Here is a 24,353-nt window from a genome sequence, read left to right on the forward strand (position 1 = left end):
TAGAGCAGACAGGAGGCGCGTTCCTCGCCTCAGCCAAGGGACTTCAGGGTCCCTGGGGCAACAGTTTTGGTTCCCCTAACAAACCCTAGACCGAGAGGCTTTCGTGGACTTTTTCAAAGCATCGCAGGAAGCTGGTGTGTAGCTGCTGAGTTGTTTGGGGAGAGCCCCAGGGCTGTGGGCCTTGGGGACAAAGGGAAGCACTCCAGACAGTTCGGGACTTGGGGCCGTGTGCCGCTTTAAGCCTCACATCATCCGGGCAGCTCAATCTCAGGCGTTGCTTGCCCACCTGTCGTCTCCCTCGTCTATCCAGCATCTGTCCTGCATCGATTCCGAGTCGGGCCCTCTGCTGGCTTCCGGGCAGAACACCCAGTGCCTGCCTGCAGAACTCTGGGCCCGAGGGGAAGTGGAAAAGCCAAGCCCTAGTAAAATAAATGCTATGGCACAGGTGAGCAAAAGTACGGACGGGTGTGGGGCGATGGATAAGGACTGTCCTGGGTGTAAAGCCAAGCTTTAGAGACCTCGAGCACCCCAGGCCTAGGAGGGTGGTGGCCCTTGTTAAATGGGTCAGCTCCTTGACCAGGTTCCTAGCTCTCTCCTGCTGACCTTATACCTTTGGCATAAGAAAAGGCCTGGAACCTTCTTCTGAGCCTGTTTGAGTACGCTTTGGGTGTCACCACTCAAAACCCAGCCCAGATGCCTGGCTGGAGGCCTCTGGGGCCTCCCGCCGGCATGAGAACTGCGAGCAAACACCGATGCGGAAGATCAAGCCTAGCTCCCCGACTGACCTCTTTGTTGAAACACCCGCTCAGGGCTCCAGGAAGCCTTTCAAAGGCCAGGGTTGCAGCGTGGACCCTGCAAAGGCCTGGCCCACTGGGCTCTGGCAGACAGAGGGGAGGCGAGCGACGGGGTACTCACTGCTCGGGGCTTGAGACGGACGTCCTCCGGCCTTCCACCGTGATGTTGCTCTTTGGTCTCTTTACCACATGGGGACGGGGAGGGCGCACCTGCAGCGGGCACAGAGGGAAGTCCCCGAGGAGTGAGTTGGAAAAGCCACACAGGGACATTCCACACATCTAGATGAGCAGCCCCAAAATAAACGTGGAGGCATTTGCATAGTACAGGCTACAAAGCCTCTGCTTCTCGTGAGAACGTGGCACTGAGTGTGCAGCAGATACCCGCACGGGAAATCCGTGGCCTATTTAAGTGGGAAAGGTTCTTCTGAAGAGCTTGGTCTCCTCATCTGCAAGGAGGGGACGGCTCCACCTGCCCCCTCCTTGCGGGGCTGCCGTGGGAGTTCGACCAGACACCGTCCACGTGGGACCGGGATGCGGAGGCCCTCCTTGATGGTAAGTCCCCCCCTCGCCTTCTTCTAGAACTCTGAAACTGGCTTGGTACAATGAAAAGGTTTCACTCGGGCTTTATTTCTAGGGTACACGTGCTTATTTCCTTCTTTTTACAACTGAATTATAGGATGCTTATTTTCCTGAGGAGGAACGGGGAATAAAGCAAGTGATAGCCATCACCGAGCACCAATAAAAATCATTTTTCTGTTCCCCAGGTTGTGTCCGTGCAGTCCTCCTGAGCACGGCTCGGCCTGGATGCCACACACCCCGTGGGGCTCCTACATTCACGGGGACCTAGCTTGAGGGTCGGTGGTGGGGGTGCGTGACGGGGAAGCATACGGCTTCCTAATCCACAGCTGGCTTGTGGCAACAAGATGTGGGCCCACAGAAAAGGCCACCTCCCTCCTCCCCCACCAGAGCCTGTGATGGGAGTTAGGCTAAGAATTTCTAGGTGTCCTTAGAAGGATCCTCGTCTGTTCCAGTCCACGTTACGTGGCTTTAATTTTGGCCCCATCATCTCTGAACATTTCCAGTGCCAGAGAGGGACTGGAGACAGCTAAACCAAGAAAGTCTATCTGTGACTTTTGTTGCCAATAAAAATGCCTGGACGTCCCCATGCAGAGGGCTGGCTCTCTCTCTGCAGATGAAGGGCCAAAGTGGATACAATGCCACAATTTGCTGAGGTCCTCAGACAAGACAAGGAAGAGCACACACATACTCCGTTTATTGGCCCCCCTTTCCTGAGCCCCCTGCTCTCCACCCCCCAGCAATTTGTGGGCAACACAGCACAATGGCTAAGGAACACAGATTACAGAAGTTGGCTGCATGAAAGACAAGTCTTTATAGAGTCTCATCAAGCCCTCAGGTCTCTGCATGTCTGATCTAACCGAAGTTTTTCTTGTGGAGTGGCCAGTCTGATCTCAGCCTTGTTTGGCAAATCAGACACACGGTAACAGCCAAGTGCATTCCACGACACTTGTGGTCTTCCCCCCACCCCATTACCCCCCCCCCACCCCCTCCACCAGGGTTACTCTGAATGAGGATCCAACCTCCCCCCCACCAGGGTTACTCTGAATGAGGATCCAATGAGATGGTCGCGGGAAAGCACCAGCAAGGAGTCTGGCACCAGCCGGGCTTCCCCGTGACCTTATCAATAACAAAAAAGAGGAGGAGGGTGGGCTATCTCTGAATTCGAAGATGCCATCCAGGATGACCCTTGCCTAGCATCCTGCTCCGTGTGTAGTGTTACAGTGGTCACTCAGCAAGACTTTGAGGAACAGGTGAACGTTGCTTCTTGGAACCTAAGAAGCGCATAATAACGTTGCTACTATCATTACCACGGTTATCAGAACCGTGTCTGCTCCGAAGCAGACGTCCGGGCTACGTCCGCTCAAACTCTGAACTGGTTTCCCAGCACAGAGCCAGACTCCTCTCCCTCTCGCTGCTGCTCAGCAGGATCACGGGGTTGGAACGCTCCCCCAGACTTTTCAGCACAAAGGCGGATGTGCAGCGTGGGCTGACGGAGCAGTTCTGCCCTGCCCCAGAGGTCCCGGGGTGGGGGTTTCGGGAAAGGTCAGATATTAAGGCCTGTCAGCCTGTCCTCTTCGCACACGGCTGCTCCTCGCTACAATAAAGGCGGGTTTGGAATGTGAACTTGTGGCTGAAATGGGGGGATTAAGTTTGTGGCAACTTCAACTGAACTTGCAACGTGGTGAAACATGGGGAAAAAGAACAACAGAGCTAATTAGACGAGCTGAGCTGTCAGAGTGCCGCCGAATGGCTCAGCGCCAACAAACAAAAGGAATGGGTTGGCAATCAGCAGGATCGATGGAGAAGACTGCTTCATTAGGGATGATAAAACAGACAGAGCAGGGAGAGGGGGTGGGGGAGGGGAGCGGGGAGGCAGGGAGGCGGGGGAGGGAGAGGAAGGCACAACAGACCCGGAGACAGTCAGTCACCTGCACAGCTACAGACACACCCAGAGTCACACACACCTGACTGGTGTGGACAAAGCCAGACACAAATTACACTCACAGACAACCATCCGGAGACACGCACAGAGGCCTCCAGGCGCCGGCATTCAGCCTCACAAATACACACTCACGAGAGTCGAAGGTACGTGCACGAATCACACACTTGCGTGCACACACACGGCCACAGACGTTCAGCTGGAGCCGCAACCAGGCACACACACGCGCACGCACACACACACACACACAGACAAAATGGTTTAATGAAGCCCGAATCACAAGACGATGCCGACTACTGGCCCGTCAGATTTCAGCGATCACATCGTCTTTGGGGGGTGCTTAGCAGGGGCGGGGGCTGGGGGAGGGGGAAGAAAACACATGCACGCACCACAGCCACCGGCCCCTCCGGTGTTGGGATCCCAGCAGCGCCAGGGGAGAAAATGCTAAACAGGGATTTTGAGCTCTGTTCAAGGGGGACTTGTGGGGAAAGTTGGGAAACCAGCCAATTCCCCACTGGATTTAAAACCTGAGAAATCTAAGTCGGCAGGGTTAAATGTGTATTGAATACAAAAGCACCGAGTACATTTGATTTTAATGGTGAGCAAGAAATAATAAATACAGAGCTTATAAAGCGCTTCACATGCGGCCGGGCACAGCCTGCCTCTCCCCTGCACGCCCCAGCCCACTCCCCCTAGTCCACCAGACACTGGCAAGGCTTTCTTCTGCTCTTTCCTTTCTCTTCTTGTTAAAAAGAAAATCTAAATCCTCTGGTAACATCTGAACTCCAGCCACAGGTGCCTGGCTACAAAGCTTCTTCCAGAAGGGCTGAACGGCTAGCCCCCATGCTCCTGCCACCCCGGGGCCAACGGCCGCACTGCTAACCAGACGTTTGTGGCCAAGTACGCGGTAAAGCCCGGCTGGGGGCCAGAGGCTCCTGACAGGAGAGCCGGTCGGGCCATTCTTTTCAAGGCCCTCGAGGGGCCCCGTGTCTCCCAGGGTCACCCGGAGCGGACAGCGGTGCATACTGGAAAGGCTTACACGAGTACACTCAGCGGGCAGATTCCGGGGCACGGGGCGCTGCCGGGCCCAGAAAGCACGAGCCTTCCAGGACCCCCAATTTAGTCCATAGTGACCCTGCTTGGCAGAGGGTGTGTGGGGTGGCAGAAGTGTGGTATACATGCCCACCTCATGCCAGGCACCACACACATGTGATCTCACTACCCTCACCAGGCCGGGGGCTGCTGAGCCTATTTTATAGATGATCAAACTAAGGGTCCGAGAATTAAACGTCTTGCCTGAAGTTATACAGTCAGGAATTGTCAACCTGTGATTCAAATCGGGTCAGGCCTCTTCGACTTCCAAGCTCAGGAGAAATGGTTCTGCCAGGCACATTGCCCCGAGGGTACCATAACGCAGGGTGGGCAGAGCCCAGGGTACCGATCCGCTCGCTTCCTACACCAGAGCAGTGGCACAGGAGGGTACTACTCGAGTGTTTCTTGGGGTAACGTTTGCCTTCCCAAGTCCTCAGTTGCCGGTGGGTGTGGCTGGGCCTCCCCCAGTCCACACGGATCCCCACGCTGGTGAGACCGCACGGAATCCACAGGAGCTGTCTCCAATACCTGAGCTTTTCCAGCAGAAGCAGTCCTGTCCCGGATCACGCTTTGCAAGAGAGTCCCTGCCTGCCTTGGATCCCAGGTCTCTACAGGGAATTCTGAGAGCAGCCCTCTGTAGGGCTGGCTGAAGGAGAGGCTGCTTGGTGAGGAGTGTGGAGAGGCAGGCCCGGGCTCCGCGGCCAGCTTGGCCTCTTAGCATCTCTGTGGTCTCGGCTGCCTGCTGGATAAATAGCTCTGCCTCCTCCAGGCTGTGGTGGGGACACATGAGACCATAATCACACGAGGGACCAGCACAGTCCTAGGCACGGAAAAGGCGCTCAGTGCATAATTGTTAATTCTCTTCACCTCTGTGTCTTGCCAAGGCCCAACACTGCCCCAGAGATTCCACAGAAAGCCCAGCTCACTGCTAATGATTACTTTTTCTCCATCAAAGGCTCTGGCCCAGTATTTCACACTAAGGCAGATTCCATGGAACTGCAGGTGGAGGGTCCTGGGAGAGCTCAGTATGCCAGAAAGACCATGGGTTCTGGAGTCTGGTGACCCCTTTCTGCATTTGAGGGACTTGGGTTAGGTTACCAAGCATCAGTTTTCTCATCTCTAAAATGGGTGGAGATGATGTCTACTTCACAGAGTTACTGTGAGGCCCAGCTAGGATTACTTGCTGACTATAAAAAATCCTCGGCAAATGATAGTCACTAAGAAACTGAGTCACTCCTTAGAACTTCTGAGGTTCAGGGGCGCCGGGGTGGCTCAGTCGGTTAAGCGACCGACTTCGGCTCAGGTCATGATCTCCCGGCTTGTGGGTTTGAGCCCTGCGTCTGGCCCTGTGCTGACAGCTCAGAGCCGGGAACCCATTTCAGATTCTGTGTCTCTCCCTCTCTCTGCCCCTCCCCTGCTCACACTCTGTTTCTCTCTTTCTCTCTCAAAAATAAATAAACAAACAAACAAACATTAAAAAAAAAGGAAGTTCTAAGGTTTAAAAGCCCGTTAAGAGTACGAGCCACTGCTGTGTGGCAGGCACTGTGCTCGGTGCTTTACAAGGATCATCTATGTTTTTCTCTCTCAAGGCCTCTGGGGAATGAGGGCATGTTAGACAGAAGGTGTTTTTTTTTTTTTTTTTTAATGTTTATTTATTTTTGAGACAGAGAGAGACAGAGCATGAACGGGGGAGGGTCAGAGTGAGAGGCAGACACAGAATCGGAAGCAGGCTCCAAGCTCTGAGCTGTCAGCACAGAGCCTGATGCGGGGCTCGAACTCATGGACCGTGAGATCATGACCCGAGCCGAAGTTGGACACTCAACCAACTGAGCCACCCAGGCGCCCCCAGAAAGTGTGTTAAAGGGAGAGAGGTGGGGTGCCTGGGTGGCTCAGTTGGTTGAGCGTGCTTTAGGTGAAGGTATCTAAGTCCCCACCGCCCTCGCCCTCGCCCCCCCCACCTCCACCCCTGCCCTCTAACTCTTACACACAGGAGGGAAGGGAAGGAAAAGAGCACCACAGAATTTTCCAACATCCGCACAGAGAGCAGCTACCCAATCGATACTGGGCGTGTGCACCAAGGATTAAAAACAGACACGGTAGGGCCTGGCCACCTGCACCCCTCGGCTGCCACGTGTCACAAGATCAATTTGGATGTGTGCATTGGAAAAGGGGGAGCAGGGGTTGGGATGTGGGTTTGTGGGGCACTCTGGTCATAGTTGGATGGGAACCTGACCTCTTGCTGGGCTGCAGGAGCGGTGGCTGCTTTGAACATAGAGACTGCTGCTTTGAGTCTGCTTTGAGACATAGAAACTCTTCTCTCGGTAAACAGGCCTCACCAAACGGTCCTGGCAAGTTTCCACTTTGAAGGAACCCGTTGAAGTGGTTACGCCTCAGCACAGCCCAAGTCTGAGCTTCTAAGGAAAACGGGGCCCCACACCCAATACTTTTCCATGGCTTTTGTCTTTAAAAACCTTGGATGGGGGGCACCTGGGTGGCTCGGTCGGTTAAGCGTCTGACTTCAGCTCAGGTCATGATCTCATGGTTTGCGAGCTAGAGCCCTGCATTGGGGTCCACGCTGGCAGTGCAGAGCCTGCTTGAGATTCTTGCTCTCTCCTCTCTCTCTGCCCCTCCCCTGATCGTGCTCCCCCCACCCCAAATAAATAAACTTAAAAACAAGAACAAAAACAACTCGGATAGGTCTGCTTCGCCCACCCTATTCCAAGGTGTCGGTGGGTTTGTCGCCCTGACCTGGGACTTCACTGGGCAAGGTGGAGCTCCACGTGAGGCCTGGAACCGGAGGCCCTGTCTCCATCCGAGCTAGCTCGAGATTCTCTGGGCGTAGCCTCTGCCCTCGCAAAGGGACATCAAACGCATTTCCAAACCAAGAGCAGGCAGGAATGAGACCCCTGCTGCCAGACTTCTGCTTCCTTTGTGAGGAAAGGCAGTTGGAGCTGGGCTTTAAAGCTCACTGGCTAGAAGTAGGAGTCAACCTAGGAGATGTGCTCAAGTGACGCACACACGCACACACGGCAAACACACCACACGGTGGCCCACGGCTACCTACAGCTCTGGCCTACAAGTCGTCAAACTGGTTCGGGGAAAAGGAGACAGAAGCCCAGAAAACGCAAGTTTGGGTTCATGCCACGCAGAGAGGGAAGCTGAAAAACCCAATTCCCGGTTTTGTTTTGCAAGGCAGCTGAGTTCAAACTCCCGAGGTTTAGTCAGGCGGGGAGGACGGCTCAGGCAGTGTTAGGCGGAGGGCAGAACCACTGGCTACTCACGGGCCTCGAGCGCTGTATCTTGGGAGGCGGCGGGCGAGTGGGACGGAGTCTTTGTGGCTGCATTAAAGCGAAACTTAAAACATCAGTACACATGGAGACGGTTTGATGCATTTCCACACACGGCACACGAGAGGACGCATCCAGTCGCCCAAGCCAGACCCCAAGAAGCGTCCTCGATGCCTCCCGCTCTCTCACGCCCATGTCAACTGGTCGCCGGACCCTGCGCATGCGTTTCTGAGGCCTGGATCACTGTAATCATCTCCCAACAGGATCTCCTCCAGCCATTCTCCACACGGGCCCGGGGGGATCTTCTAAAATGCAATACGACCTTGTTGCACCCCAACCTCGAGACCTCTGCTGCCCTTCCTGCCTCCTTGGGGGACAGCTCAGCAAGGCCGTGGGCTGGCACTCCAAGACCTGGGCTCTCTTGTGCCCCATACAGACCCCTCCCAATCTTCATCCTTGCTCACCAGGGCAGACCCTCAAATGGCCCTGGACTCTCATGCCTCGTTTCCTGCCTGCCCCTTAGGGTCGAATGACCCACCCCATCCTGATCTGCCTGGCAAATAAATGTCTACTTGTCATTCAAGATAGTGGGTCACAGGCTGCCTTCAATGCTCCCCCTGCCCGGTGCTCCCTGCTACCTGGGACTTATCACCCGGTGTCTCCCTCCCAGCGCCCCCTCCCCTGCACTATCTTTCAAATGTTCATTTCCTTGAGGGATTCATCCCTGTTCCCTGGGGGGGGGGGAATATCTGCAAAATAAATGTCTGATGAACAAATAAAATGGAACAAAACGCTTGGCTTTTGAAATCAGGATTTGAATAAAAACCAAGAGAGCACAGGCTTGTTGGCTGTCCCCTCCGACCCTTTATTTTGAAAGTCAAGCTTTGTCCTTTCAATGGCCTGCGTGCGTAGATGCCCCAGACAGGTGTGGGGGGTGGGCAGGCAGAGGAAGGAAAGGAAGCCTTCACACTAGACCAAACCACGACCCTCCGCAAACCCTGGGAAGCTTCCGGTTGGTTTCTCCCCCTTCACCCAGGAGGTTCACAAAGTCTATACCTGCACTGCTCCCTTCGGCAGCCGATAGCCATGGGTGGCAGGTCTGAATTAAGATGTGCCGTACGTATAAAATACACACTGGCTTTCAGATACTCAGTTAGAAACAAGTATGTAAAGCATCTAAACAATTTTTTATATTTATTACGTGTTGAAATGAAAGTATTTTGGCTATTTGGTTAAATATCATTACGATTAATTTCGTGTTCTTTTCTACTCTTTCGATGTAGTTACTAAAACGTTTTTAGAATTCCACGTGTGACTTGCATGGGAGGCTCCCGCTAGGTTTCTCCTGGACGGTGTGTTAAAGCTCATTTGGTTGTAGAAATTCTTTGGATACCAGACCTGCCTTGGAGCTCACTCTCTGGACCCAACTCCTGGAGAGTAGGGGCCATGTCTCGGGGGTCCCTGGGTCCCTGGGTCCCGGTACAGGGTCTGTCAGAGTGGCCCAAGGGGAGAGACGGCAGAGGCACTCGGTAGAGAATTGGGCCCCCTGTAGCACGTCCAGAGCATGTCTGGATGGAGATACACTGGAGATACACTGAGGCTTTCTGGGCCCTGTGCTGTTTAGCTGGCAGCATGGGCCCAACCGTGCTCACAGACCTGTCCTTGGCTGGAGCCCACCCGGGGGTTGGAAATGCCACCCAGATGGAAATGCCAGTGAAATGAGCCCGGCAGCCCACTGCACCCTATTTCTTCTCCATCATGTTTACAGGAAAAGTGTGGGGCAAAAGGGAATGGAGCCCCTCAGCCCACACTGATCAAGGGAAAGTAAAAGGACAGGGAGAGGGGTGCCTCCTGCAGTGTGCACAGGCTGCCGCCTCATCCCTCCCCCGCCTCTCCTCATCACCCCGCGCCCCCCCCCACCCCAAGCCCCGCTTCACTTGTTTTTGGCCACTCTACTTCTGGACGACCAGTTCTCCAGCCCACAGTCCTTGCGGCTCATCGCCTCTGACCGAGTCATTGCCACCCTGCTGGCGGGGGTGGCAGAACCCCCAGGAGGCGGCCTCTGGGGTCAGAGAGTCTTGGGCTGAACCCCAGCCCCCCACCCCACCATTTGGATTTCCACAGGCCCATGATATAACCACCTGTGCCTCACTTTCCTCATCTGTAAAAGCAGGTAGTGGATTACCCACCCCAGGGGGCTGTTAGGGAGATTCAGTGAGACATGTTCGCCAAGATCTTCCCACCGTGCCGCCAGCAGACTTTAGCAACCATCACCGTTAGCAGGTCTTTCCCCCTCCAGCCTCTCCCCCACCCATCCATCTCCACGCTTGTTCCAGAGTGGACTTAAAAAAAAAAATTATATATATATATATATATACATATATATATATATATGCCCAATCGTGTCATTTGCCAGCTTAAATCATCTCAGCGGAAGGCCAGCGTCTCCCAAGGCATCTCCCAGTGCATCCCGGGAGATGCATTGTATGAAGGAAGAAAAGGGGGTTCCCTAGCCTGACACGTCCGGGAAATGCTGCCTACCGCCTTGCTCCTTTTGGAGATTCACAATGCCAGTTAGCACAGCAAAGGCTGCCAAGGCTTGCAGTAAAAAACCCACCTTAAACAGGCAAATCCCTATTAACTTTTTTCTTGTATGTCCTATTTCTCCCAATTTATTTGAACACAGACTCACTTTCCCTATAACAGCTGTTAATCTTCCCTGGAAAACGCTACCTGCAGCGTTCAAAGCCCTCCAGGCACTGGGCGCCACCCACAGACCTCTGCTGTCTCCTCCCTGGTGTTTCCCACCCCCCCCCCACACCGCCCCATCCCTCCCCAGCCCCTCTACCCCATCCCACTCGGCTTACCCTCCTGTTCTCCCTGAGTGCTTCAATACTGGTCCCCTTGCCTGAAGCACCTTTTCATTTCCTTGCGTCTCACCCTGGGCGCCTCGTATTTGTCCTCTGATGCCTGGCTCAGGTGTCACTGCCCCCAGGAGTCCCTCCCTGCACTTCCCTGCTACCAGTGTATTCACAGCACACAGGGTGTCATTTCTCTGTTTATCCTGGGATCTAGTTGAGTGCTGGTACATAATAGGCGCTCAGCAAAAGATCCTTGGCTTAAAGTTTCTGGCACGTGCAGAGATTTGACAAATGTTCGTTCTCCAGAATTTGTATTTAACTTCTTTCCCTTTGACTGTCACCAGGAAGTGCTGGTCCTTTTGCAACTGAATTTATACATGGTGGGGAGAACGTAGACTCTCGATCACACCCGACCCAGAAGCCAGCAGAGTAAGTCAGGGGGATTTAAAGTCACTATGAAAGGGTGATGTGGTACCTATGTTAGGGCCCCACTGCTGGGGTATATGGCACTTCCCACAGGGCCACGCACCAGCGGACACACCACTCCGAGAACTTCCCAAGTCTGCTGGGGTGGGATGGCAGCTGGGGACACAGGCTGGGGAGAGCTGAGTGCCCCGGGGACAATCGGAAGAGGCCACAAGGGTGAGTGGTGGTGACTTGGGTGGGAAGAGGGAGTGAAGAAAGAAGTCGGGTAAGGATAAACTCAACACACCACTTTGCAGTACGTGGCCCCAGTGCGTGGAAGCTGATTCGGGGACTAACTGAACGTGGGGGCAGGGTGGCCTGGGTGGCTCAGTTGGTTAAACATCTGACTCTTGGTTTTGGCTCAAGTCACGATCTCAACATTTATTTATTTTTGGGACAGAGAGAGACAGAGCATGAACGGGGGAGGGGCAGAGAGAGAGGGAGACACAGAATCGGAAACAGGCTCCAGGCTCTGAGCCATCAGCCCAGAGCCCGACGCGGGGCTCGAACTCACGGACCGCGAGATCGTGACCTGGCTGAAGTCGGACGCCCAACCGACTGCGCCACCCAGGCGCCCCAAGTCACGATCTCCTAGTTCGCAGGATCGGGCCCTGTGCTGGGCTCTGCGTTGAGGGTGCGCAGCCTGCTTGGGGTTCTCTCTCTGCCTCTCTTTTGGCCACGCTCTGATAAGGAAATAAACATTAAAAAGAAAAAAAAAGAAAACGGGGGCTCTGGCAGTGTGAGCGGGGGCCCAGGGAGGCTGCAGAGCTGGCCAGGAGCCCTGTCCCCTACTCCCCAAGGGCAGAGACCCGCTCACATTCTTCTCTGCACCGCAGTCCCCAGTCCAGGGCCGCTACCGGCTTGTTCTTCTCTTTGCATGGCCCTAGTATGAGGAGCATATCTATCTGTGAGCAAGGAAACAGACTGCAGCGAGGCAAAGTGACCCGCTCGTGGCCCCAACTGGTACTGGGGAGTCCTGGGAGTGGGTCTCGGGCCTCAACTCTGGAACCGATGTGCTTCCCACCGTGGCGTATGTGGAGACAAAACTAGAAGAGCCTTAAATCAGAAGGAGCAGAGCACTGAGAAAGCCAGGTCCGGGCACCTGTGCACAGAAATCACGTTGTACGCGGCCCTCAATTCCCTGGCCGGATCAAAATGCGGCTACACTGACTGCTGTTTCTTAAGTGAGTTCAAAAGGCTGGGCCTTTGGCAATCTTTTGCTAAGAAGAGTTCCATTCAGCATTTCATCTGGCACTTCCTGAGCTGGGCTAGGGTAGGAGGGATGGTGGGGCTGGAGGTTTTGATCATCAACACATACACCTGTTTTCCTGAAGGTCGTGTCCAATCAGGGAAGCAGATTCACGCTCACAGAGCGGAAGCATTCCTCCTACGTATGTTTGCGGAACAACTGCTTGGGGCCAGGCCCAGAGACTCAGGAGAGTAAGATACAGTTCCCGTCCTTAAGAAATGTATGGTCTGGTGGCATTTGACCTATCGTAGAAAAACACCTTTCGTAGTTTATAAAGAGTATTTGGGCTAAAACCAAGAGATATACTTCGAGTTAGAAAGACGTGGGTTCGTGTGTCAGCTCTGCCGTTTTCCAGTTGAGTTCAATACTGGTTCTGCCACTTGGGCGAGTTATTTAACCCAAGTCCCAGTTCACTCTTCCGCAAAATGGAAATAACTCTTGAGTCACATGCACTGGTGTAAGGATGCTACAACAGGAGTGCAGTTGTGGCCTTGGGGGCTTTGGCCCAGCGCCTGATGATGAACAGGACCAGCTGATCCCCTCTTCCCCTGTTGGACTGACAAGTCTTCCCAGAAAGGTCCCGTGGATGTGAAGACCTTGGTTTTCCAAGGGAGTGTACTGTCAGCAAGGCACTGTTGAAAGTGACTGGATTTTAATAATAATCTCTCTTATTTATACGATGTGTTTTCCTTTCAAAGCATTTCTGCTTCTCCTCTTTCCTCTGAGACTCATATCCCTCAGTGAGGCAAGTTAAAGGAGGATCATTTCTCTGCTATAGTGGCAGGAAACAGGAGGCCCAGAGAGGTTAAGGGACTAGTATGAGGTCACACAGCTAGTAGCAGGAACTAAACAAGCAGGTATTCTTAGTGCATCGCACTACCCTTGTCAACCCAAATTTCCAAAGTCCTCTGGAATCCCTTCTGATGTGGTTTTTCTAATCCGTCTGCAGACAGAATCTGTTGTTAGAGATCTGTGCCTAGGAGAAAACGTGCATGAGAGAGTGACTCACATCTTCCCCTTCCTTCCTTGAGCATGTCTTTCCAGTGCCTTCCAAAGGAGGTATGAATTCATTTGTTCATTCATTTAACAAACAGTGCACATCAGTGAAGACGACACAGTCCTGTCCTCCAAGGCCTCCCACTCTGATAGAATGGGTGATGATGCAGGGGGGATAGAGGGGTGTGGAGGTTGTGGAGGTCCACAGGGGGAGCTTCTCTACTGGATAGGGGTGGTAGAGAGTTCAAGTGCACAGTACAGGGGAACTATGGTGGCCCAACATGGATAGAGCAAGGATAAATGTGAGGACAGGTCAGGCCAGGACCCTGGATGGGCTGGTGGGGTCACATAATATAGGTCCTTGAATATCAGGCTAAGGAGTGTGGCTTTTCTCTTGGGAGTTGGGAGGGATTTAGGTAAGGGGTTGGGGGGACATATCAAAGCCTTGGTGTAGAAGTTGGATGGGAGGAGGAGGATGGGTGGGCTTCTAAGGACAGGCATTCCCCCCCTCTGCCCACCGCCAGCCACAGGGCCCTGCCCAGGCCTCCATGTTGTGAACTCACTGCTCCCGGCCACCTGACTACTGCGCGATGTAAACGTGAGAGAGTAAGCCCGAAAGTGTGATTGACACGGAAGTCCCAGAGAAGAGAGGAACTCTTTGGCCTCTGCCCGGCCCTTGGCGTTTGTATCTGTCAGCCGTGTGAGCCAGGTGAGTATGCTCATTGGCTACGAAGCCCACATTTATGAGGACAGCATCTGATTTGCAGTTAATTTGTTGATGCAGCAAAACACATTGTTTCCAAAAGGTCAGGAGGGGAAGCCGTGTTGGAATATCAACTTAATTACCTGGGCGGCATGGATGAGCGGGTGCCCTGCACAAGGCTCCGGGTGGCAAATGCTTGACTGGAGGCACGGCCCTGGGGCAGAGGGTGCAGTGCGTGCTTGGTGGGGGTCGGGGTGGGGGGGGGCAGCCTGCACAGTAGGCACAGCCAGAGCACGGCCTGCCTGTGTGGTATGGCGTCTAACCAGCTTGCTTGCTTGCCGGGGGAATCCTCTGGATGGAAACGAGGGTCGTTACCCCATTTCACAGATGAGGGGAAGCAAAGACTTGCCCAGGGCCACATAGGGCAGTGGATGACAGGCCTCCGGAAGAGGGTCAAAGAGCTCATCTGAAGTTAATTGTGGGTCGGGGCGGGGTCCTGTGATCTAAGTGGGAGGGGCTGGCTGTTTAGGAAGCAAAGCATGGATTTACTCAGTCCCCAAGCGGGACACATCTTGGACCATCCCTTCAACATGCTTCGAGGTCACAATCAGCATCGCCATTTGGCTGCTGGGAATGGAGGGGCAGGAGGGAGTGGAGGGACAGGTGCTACCTAAGGCCACACAGAAGGTGAAATGTCAAAGTCAGTGGGGAGATAGGCCAGACCCCAATCAGAGACTGGTGGCATGGCAAGGGAGGCATAAGAACAGAGATGCTGGAGGCCCACGCGATCGATGAGCTTTGTTGAAAGCAGAAGGCTGTGCATACAAAGCTTGGGGTGTGGAGGCAGCCAGGGCCCTCACACTTCCCCCTTCTGAGGGCTGGATATAGTGGATGTGCCTGATGGCAGCTGGAGGTCTCGGGTCCTTTGTCCGAATGGTGCTCTGAGCTGCCTCTTCCCCGTCAGACTCTGTGTAGCCCATAAGGAAGCTGCCCCAGCGTCCCCAAAGGGGAGGCTGGATAGATGCCTGGGATTTCTCTATCCTAGGGATGTGCCCCAACCAGGTATGTTGCCAGGAAGGAGAGGGAGAAAGAGAAAATTCACAATTAAACTCTGTCACTGTTTAAGGAGGAAGGCGTTCACCTGGTTAATTTTCCTGGCTTGTAGCCACATCAATTCTCTGACCTGTGCATGAGACGGCCCTGGTTAGGAGAGGAAGGCAAACCGTTCTGTGGCTTTACAAAGGGCCTCTGGGCTGAGAGTAGGCCTCCTCTACTCCTCGGGACTGGAAAGCTGCTATTATGCAAGATGTGGAAATAAAAGAAGGTTCCTTTTGATATGCCTCCAAAAAGGACCGTACTGGGGCTATATTTTGCGGAGAGCGTCGCCTTTGACATGCCCAACCAGCTCTTTTGGGCACAGCTCCTACCTGTTTCCTAACTCCTGTCATTACCTGCAGTCCTCTCGTCCACCCTTGAGAGCTGGTCCTGCCTGTGGGAGGATCAAATGCCTGCCTCTGCTTCAGCGTTTCAGCAAGGACAGCTGGAGGGGCTGGGCGCTGGTGTCCCGGCGTACTCGCTCTGTGCCGACAGCGCTGGGCAGGGCCCTGGGCCCCTAGACAGGATTCTGGAACCTTCCAGCCCTGAGCACCTGCAGAGTTACCTCCATGCTCCAGGCTGTAATCTTGGAGGGACGCTCCTTACAAGATGCGGCACAGGGTGGGCTTTCTACATCACGGCCGAGGATGAAGTTTCCAACCTGCCCACAGCAGGTGGCAAGGAGGTGCTTGTACATGGGAAAGGGAGGCTGGTGGGGGGCTCTTATCTTGGAGCACCCTGGATGGGCCAATGTTACTCCAAATATCCCAGTCAGTCCTAAAACTCTGGACAGAGGCTCCATCATGATCCCTGTTCTATAGACGTAGAAACTGAAGTCTCTTGCTGAAACTCACACAACATAGTTAGGAAGTCAGTGAGGCTGGCTGTCGGGCAGAGGAGGGTCTCGACATGCCGTGACTTGCCGTCCCGAGGCATCATCTGTGAGGGGACACTCAGGACCAAAGGTGGTCCTCTGAGAGAAGCCGTGGCACCTGCCACTAGGTCTGTAAGCCATCATCTCCGGAAAGGGGATGCTTAGGTTACGGTCCCCTCAACAGGTCACCTTGCGAGGCCATTCTCTCAGGTTGGTCCCAGGCACTTTCTCTGCAGTGAGTGTGGAGCTGAAAGACATCTCAGCCCGGTCCCGAAGAGCGGTGCCTTCCTCCCTGATGTTGACAGGAGTAGTATTTTGTAGTGGTGCTGGTTAATTTGTAGTGGCATTTGTGGTTTGAAGCCTTGTCAAGATCCCTGATTACCTCCCGTGCAAGGAGCTTGGCTGATGGGGAAGTTCACATGCTGAACAAAAGCGGCGAGGCAGCTGTGAGGAAGGCTGCGAGGGGGCCGGGTGACCCCAGCCGCTTGGGGGACAGAGGCGGGGGTAGAGAGGAGGGCCGGCAGTGGGGTGGGGGAGGGGTGCCTTTTGTTTTTAGTCAGGTGCAGCTGCTCGGTCTGAATAGGTGGCATCCCATTGGTGGCCGGAGGTCGGGCACCAGATGCGGCTGGTGGCTGGGCAGGGAGCTTTGCTGACGACGCGTACCATTCTCTGCCCAGACAGAAGCAGGAGGCGGGTGCTTCGCTGCTACCTACACCAGGGTAGCCATCGGGGATGCCATCGAGGGTGCCTGGGTGACATTCCCAGGAGGTGGGGGGGTCATGGGGAGGGGCTTCCAGATGTCGGGAGACAAAAGTCCCGTGATATCAACACGGGCTACTGTTTTCTTGGCCCTTGCTACATACCGGGGCCTGTGGTAGGAGTGTTACACGTAAGGCCTCTAATGACATCAACAACCCTGCAGAGAAGGGAAAAATGGGGAAAAATCCCCATTTGGTAGATGAAGAAACTGAGGCCGCATGGCTCGGTGACTTGCCCAGGCCAGACCTCACAGCTAACAGGTGGCAGAGCCAGGATCCAAGCCCAGGTAGGTATGTCTGACTCCAAAGAAGCCCACATTCCTTCCATCAGACCTGACATCCAACTAGCAGAAGGAAGATGCAGAAACGTATCCCCTCAAGGCCGAGGGTGCTCTCCTCTCCCTGGGGAGATCTCCCACACTATCCTTGGAGCTTTCGGCCCTGCTACGTCTGTTCTGACCACACAGAAGCGTTCACCTCTGCAGCCACCTGCATTTCACCGGGCCTGTGTCCTGACTCGGTGAGGGTTTGCTCAGTGCATTTAAGGGCCAGGGCCAGCTCAGCAAAACCGAGGCTAATTTATCATCTCCGGAATGATGTCCACCCCAAGCAGTACGCCACTAGCAAATTAAAATAAAAATCTTCTCCTGATTTTGCAGTTGTACAGCTAGAACTGCATGGCATCCTCTGGATAGAGAGCCTGATGTCACGAAAGCCTCTCCACTGCTCTCCCTGGTCCGCTCGCCGCCTAGAGGAGCTGGGCCCAGCCCCACAGATTGTCCTTAGCAGGCTGTCCGAGGCCAGCCCTGCCCCCACCAGCCCCATGACTCACCCCACAACAAGCAGCCCCTTCTGTCTAGCCCCAAACAGACCCCGCCCTGTCCCTCCTGTGCCACCCGTCTTCGCGGTCAAATGCTCATCTTGTGTGCCCGTCTTGCTCTTGCCTCCCCGATAGATCCTTCTCATCCCTCAGGCCCCTGCCCCTTCCCTGGAAGCCACCTGTCTCTTCCTGGCTCTACGGGGCCGGGCTTCTTTCTTCTGTCCCTCTGCTGATGACACTGGGCCCCTCACAGGTGGCACCGCGTCCTGTTCACACCTGGACCACCGGCTCTGGGCATAAGGCCGGCGCGTGGTTAAGTGCAAAGTACTTGCTTGCCCAAGACTGTGGAACCGGGACCAAATGATCAGGGAGGCCATCGCCCAGCATTTGACTCACCCAGACCAACTAGTCATTGTCCCCGGACCCCAGCCGCTATGCCCAGAAGGCCGGCGGCATCTCCGGCATGCTTTTGATCAGGAAAAACTCCCAACCGAGAGGTATCCCGGTCCAACAGGTTGAGCCCCAGGGCCATGCCGAAAAGCTGGAGACTTTTTGAGAGGAATGCGAAAGTGAGAAGCAATACGATGCCCAGATGTGAAACATCCCCAAGTTTCCCCAGTGTGTCTGTTAAAGAAAGACAGTCAGGTTCAGGAGACAGAGGGTTTTTTTTTTTTTTTTTTTTTTTTTTTTTTTCCCTCCCTCGGAACAAATGGATGGAGGACCTGGTTTTAAAATTCCTGGACCCTGGAATACATTTCTATCTGTGTCAAAGTCTACCCCTCCACCGCCTCAGCAGAGTTTAAAATCCTAGCTAATAGGTTAACAACTGTTTTTCTTCAGCTTCAAATGGAGAATATCAGAAGGCCGGGGGAATATGCGGCTCTCCAATTTGTACGGACTGCACACAGCTCCCTGCAATGTGTGTTTGACAGGACTGACATTTTGTACCGCTGTGAGATGGGAAAACGTGTGACATTTTTATTCATGGTGGCGTACGCCCTTGTAATGATCAGCTCTGGTCGATGTGCTTACCGCAGCAGCCCCAGAGCCCTCGGAGAACAAACAGGAACCCAAGGTGCCAGCAGTTCGACTGCCTTATTAAACACCGCCAGGATCCTAACGAAGACCAACTACTGGAAAATCTCACTGTCAAATCCTCAAGGACATTGTCAGCGCACAGCTAACTGCATATACTTTTCATTTAAAATACTGAAATCCAGCATTGTGCCATTACGAGCGAGGGGAGGGGCGCTCGCTCCAGTGGCCATTCTGTCAGCCGCTTCTTCGGAGCTCCAGATGCTGGAGCCAGATGCCCAGTGGGGTTCACGGCTCGGAAAGGGGCAGCAGAGATGGGGAGCCGACCTTCTGAAAAGCCCAGCCCTACCTTCAGGGCGAAAGGCTGAAGGTTACAGGCCTCGGCCACGCGTCACCCGGAACGTCGACCCACGGGTTCTCTTCGTAAGCTGAAGCGAATCTGCAGAATTTCAAAATCCGCTCCCCTCTCCACCTCCACCCCCCACCCCAGCCAGCCATCTTCCTGTAGGCACAACCCATTACATCCTGCAACTTGGTGCTAATCAGCCTTCTGTTTGGTGGCAGACCTTAAGACATCTGTAGGAACACACGGCCGCGGCAGGTTTCAGACCCTGGCAGGAAAGCTGCGTGTCAGGATGCCCACCTGCATCCTCACCACTTGCCTCAATACAAAGGCCTCGAGGTCAGCGGGCAGGAGGACCCCCTCCCTTCCACTGATACACACTGATGGATGGAAGTCAATCACGTGGCCGACCCTCGGAGCTTTTCGGGTTGTTACGCTGGGTGATTTGGTTATGGCTGCATATACTAACATACTGATGTATTTATTTTGTAAATATGTATTATTTATACGGTGCCTCTATTTCCATACTCCAGCCCTGACGCACCAAGGCACGCTCTGCTATTTATTTATGGGGTCCTTGTCGCGACGAGCCTAACAAGACGCCTGTGCGTGGTTCTTGCAGGTTTGCAACAAACCTTAAGTGGTCGGCTAAACAACCGGATGTTCTCCATCCATCACGGGCAGAGGCTTGCATTTTAAGGGGCTGCCCGTAAAGTTTAGCATAATACCGTCCATCATCCTTGGCAGAGATGACCTGGGACACCGGAAAGCTGGCAACCCAGAGAGCAGGAGCCGTAACACTCCACACCCCGGGAAGGGGGAGAGGGTGGAATAAGGTATGGGTAACAGGACCCAGAGAGAGCGGAAAAAGAAAGGCGGCTGGTAGACAGCCTTGGGGCAAAAGCGGACAGAGAGGGTGGAGGTCACTGTACCCTATTTCCCCCAAGCTGGCCGTTCTGTCCCTCGGCAGAACCTTTCACACTGGGCTACGGAGGGGGATGTCCATTGGGTCTGCACACCCCGACAGATACTCCCGCTCTCATGGGCTGTGCCTCAAATCTCATGAGAGCATGTTGGCGGGCGGAAGAGAAGCTCAGCCTGTGTCTAGCCTTGGGTCATTCTAAGGTGAACTTCAATAGCTCCCGCGGAGGGCAGCCAGCCCACCACCAGGTTGTGTCTCCCGGATCTCTCTCAAACCTTTCCCTCCTCTTCACCCCCATAAGCGGGGTCCTAGGTCAGACTCCCACTAGCTCTTGACTGTGAGTTAGCGGCCTCGTCAGCAGCCTCCCTGCTTCACCCACCTCCCACCCCTTCCCATGTGGCCTAGAAAGTTCCCGGATGCCACTCCCTCAAATACAATCTTCACTGGCTCCCTGACACCCACAAGACGCATTTCAAGCTCCCCGGAGACCTGGGCACTGCCCACCTACGCGGTTTGGCTCCCAGCCCTGCCAATTGCTTCCTGGCTTCTTGCTTCCCCGTGTTAGCCTCCCTCTCCTCTGAAGAGTCAGCTTCTCCTATCCTTACATAGGTCACTCTGCTTCCCTGGAATGCCCTCCTCCTCCGCCTCCACCTAATATACAACTTATCTTTCAAGATGCAGCAGGAATGTCACCTCTTCTGAGAAGCCTGCCCTGGTTCGGCCAAACATCTTAGGGCCCCTCTCCAGCCAGTGCACTACGTCCATTAGCATTTCTCTCTCCATATGGTTTGGAAAGAATGCCATGAAGGCAGGACCATATCTTATTCCTCTGTGACCCTGGGGCCTTGGACAGGGCTTGCAGCCGATACGCCTCGTTATATGTTGGATAAGTGAAGGAAGGCATTAATGAGGACATAAAAGAAAAACTCAGAGTTCTGCCTGGCAAAAAAAACACTCCAAGTCTTCAGGATTCTTACCCCCAAAGACAGAAGGGCGGCAGGGGAAGAAGAATTCTTAGCTGGTCATCATGGCTTGGGCAACTGAAGGTGTCTGGGACATAGCCCTGGGGCAGAAGCTTCCCTCCCACCCTGCTTCCCCCATCTGTAGAAAGAACAACCCCTTGGTTAGCAGGCCTGGGAAGTGACAGTCTCCTGGGCTTCCTGACTGCTTTATTCCAGCCGGCCTCAAGGCGCCATCTTGCCAAGACCCCACCTACTGGCCCTCTGCAAAGATTTTACTGTCTCTTCTCCGGAAAGAGAGTGCAAACAGGGATCCACCTAGAAGGAGTTTGGGACCGGGGCATCCCAGGGAGGGCCGGGATGTACCCGTAACCATGGAACCGGATGGCTGATGGGGAGCAACACCTCAGAAACTCAGTTTCAACGGCTCCCAGGCAATGATAATCCCCTACCACACTTTGCATTTCAAGTGGGATAGAATCAACGATCCCTTGGGAGCAGTCCCTTTTATACGTTCTGTTTTCGTACTTTGATTACATTTTAAAATTCTCTGCAGTATCAACAAACAAACGCACCGCAACACTGCAGAAGACGCGGAAACAAGCAGACTGACGATAAAACCAACGTGGCAAAGCAATAGCTCAAATGAGGGACACGGTCAGGGCGATCCCAGATCCAGCGTGCAGGAGGCTGGCACGCAGCCTTTGCTGCCAAGGTGCCCCAAGGTCAGGGGGCCTGGAGGTAAAGGGAAAAGCAGCTGGGGCTCTGAGTCTGAAACCGTCGTACCAGCCGGGGGATTAGGGTGAGGCCCTTGACCCTACTGAAGAGGAGGGCGGTCTAGACCCCACTGCATCAGTCTGGGTAAGATAATGTGAGAAAAGGCAAGCACCCAGTACCCAGGCATTCAGAAGGGCAACATCACTGTCCCTTGTACGCTCCTCACTCTGTGGTGGTAAGGAATCCGGGACTCTGTAGGTTTATTCTGGGGAGAAAGCCAGGTCCCAAATTCAGGCAGCAGCCATGAGCAGAGGCAGAACAAAGTGCCCTTGACCTCCACGGCCATCCTGTCCACACTGCTGGAGTCTAAACAGGCCCCACGCCGCTGGCAGCTACCACCAGATGCCTCAGGAAACCAGGCAGAAATGACGACGAGAGTTTGACGAGAGGCTCAGAGCGAGGGGAGAGCCTGGTCTCCGGCGTCAGACAGACCTGGTGTGGAATTCTTGCTCTGCCACTTACTGTGTGACCTTGGGCAAGTCACTTAACCTCTCTGGGACTGGCTTTCTAAAAATAATAATAACTGTATCAATCTTACACGGTTGTTGAGAAGATTAAGTGAGGTGATTTGCCGGTGAGAGGCCCGAATCCCACAGAGTAGGTCCACGTTATAATGAAAACCAACCCAGTCCACCTGACCCGTCCTTATGGTGCCACTGCTCAGTCTGTCATCCCTTCCTTCTCGGCATGGCCAGGTTAATAATTTACCTAGTTCACAGATGTGCTTAGGGATGGACGGGGGACAACACGACAGGCGGCTCCTGGCATAGCACGCTTATAGCCATGGGGTGGGGACTCCCGGCATGGCCCCTGACACCATTCGAGCCCATTCTCCCAGAGGATCTTGCTTGTGGGAAATAACTTATTTTCAATATTTTATGTTTTATTTCCCCTTCCCTACCATGATAAACTCCCCACCTTTGGCACAGAGAATTCTAATCTGAGAAAATGCCTCCTCTGGTCTCGCTGAATCAGATTTCCTGCTCTTGTCCTGCTGGGCTCAATATCTCGCTGGCAGGGAGCTGGATTCGGAGCTGCTCCAGCACAGACCTTAAAAGAAATGCTGTTTTTAGGCTCTGGTCAGTCCTCTGGCAAAGAGGCCCCGCTGTCACGCTGCGGAGCGTGCACAGACTCGGGGGACGCAGGAGGCCTGTCGCTCACGCACGGGGGTTTCAAAGGGAACACAGGCCCTTCAGAATACCAGCCACCCCTGTTTTCAGTTTCTCCTGCTCTGCCGAACTGAGCGGCTGCTCGAGGCGTGCACGGAGCTACTCCCACCTTTTCCTGCAATTCTCCACCTTTCACGTACTCACTCAGCACTCGGTCATTCCCCAAACTCTGCCTGGACAAGTCCTCTGTGCCGGGCCCCGTGAGGCTGCCAAGGTCACAGAGCTGAAGGGACAGTGTGTCAGGCATGGGGATGGGGCCGATCCAGAGCAGGGAGGGAAGAGCTCTGCTTGGAGGAGTCAGGGAGGGCTCCTTGGGAAAGAGGGGCTTGAGGGGGGCCCTGAAACGTTGATGGGCTTTTGTCAGGAGGAACAGAGGAGGAAGGACATTCCTTCCTGGCAGTGGACAAAGTAGGAGCTGGTTCACCGAGGGGCTCCCCCCGGCACCCAGCATGGGATCTGGCCTGGAGAAGATACCCAGGAAGAGCAGTGGAATGAACGAGTACAAATTGTGTGCTGGGGACAAGAGGAAAGGATGGGACCCTGTCCAGGTTGGAGGGCACTTAGCAGAGCCTCACAGGGGGAGAAGCACCGGCCTGACGTGGAGGATGGCAGGTACTTCCAGCCCAACAGGCTCAGCGGTGGGCAGGGGAGCTTGAGAGGGGGGTCATTCCGGCAGAGCCCTGAAGACTGGGTAAGTTCTCCGACCACCAGGTGAGTCTGTGATCGGGGAGGGAAATCTTGGGGAGGGTCCCATATTCTGGAGGGCCAAAGGGGCTGCCTATCTCATTGCTTGCTGATGTTTTCTGATGTCCCTATGCCTCACAGACCAGTTGAGGAGAGCAACATGTGACCCCAGAAATAGAGGGATGTATGGGTACAGTGGGCTGGCGTCCTGGTAGAACTGGGGTGGGGCAGGTTTGGGGGAGGCCAAGGGCAGTGAGAGAAGCTCATGAAACAGGGATGAGGTAAAAGCAGATACCGGGGCGACCAGAACAAAGATGCCATGTTCTCAGCACAGAGCTGGGGTACAAACCCAAGCTCTAGTCACAAACGACATGGCTTGGAATCCTGACTGTTGCTTCTAAGCTGTACACCCTGGCTAAGTCTCCATCCTCGCTCTGTCTGGCCCGTCTTCCCCTCTGCAAGGGGAGAGAATACCTGGAACTCCCCCAGGTGGCTGAAAGGATTGTGGGCTAACCTGTGGGTACTGCCGAGCACCGTACCTGGGGTTGGAACACAGTTCTCCGGGTCTCCGCTCAGTGCCCGGCGCGACATGAGCAATTCGTCCTCACGCCCCTCCCACAACTGCCCTGAGACCATCCAATGCCTCGCATACAAGAGGTGCTCAAACTGTTGGTAAACTGCTCAAAAGTTCTGGAAGGTGGGTGGTCAGGGAGGGAGCTGACCATCCTCACGTGTGCTGAGTGGAGACCAGGTGCTATAGCTTGGCCAGCTACATTGCTGTCCGAACCCGGATTTTCTCCTGGCTGCTGACACTTCCCGGCCCTTCCAGGGCGCATCAGGAAATTCACCCCGCAGTGCTGAACTCTCTGGCCTTCTCAAGCTCCCGGTGACGAGACGAATAGCATCTGAGAAGGCTTAATCAGAATTCTCCTGAGTTTCCCACTTGTTATGA

At 54.4% G+C, this 24,353-nt stretch overlaps 1 protein-coding gene across 4 annotated transcripts in view; it reads right to left on the reverse strand.

The window, feature by feature from the left end:
- The window catches only part of DENND1A (DENN domain containing 1A), a 509,451-nt gene that overhangs the window by 19,822 nt on the left and 465,276 nt on the right, over positions 1-24,353 (reverse strand). For 2 of the 4 annotated variants that reach the window (XM_047069226.1, XM_047069240.1), the window contains exons 20-21: positions 7,686-7,742; positions 916-1,004 (exon numbers count right to left, since the gene is read on the reverse strand). In XM_047069226.1, the coding sequence (XP_046925182.1) occupies positions 916-1,004; positions 7,686-7,742 (146 nt within the window). Of the gene's footprint in view, positions 1-915; positions 1,005-7,685; positions 7,743-22,466; positions 22,599-24,353 lie in introns of all 4 variants that reach the window. The other 2 variants (XM_047069232.1, XM_047069220.1) reach the window with 2 other exon arrangements.

Source organism: Lynx rufus, unplaced genomic scaffold, assembly GCF_022079265.1.
Source record: "Lynx rufus isolate CCGP_SWC_20201006 ecotype Redwood Valley unplaced genomic scaffold, mLynRuf1.p SCAF_10, whole genome shotgun sequence".
In the NCBI taxonomy this organism is placed as follows: domain Eukaryota; kingdom Metazoa; phylum Chordata; class Mammalia; order Carnivora; family Felidae; genus Lynx; species Lynx rufus.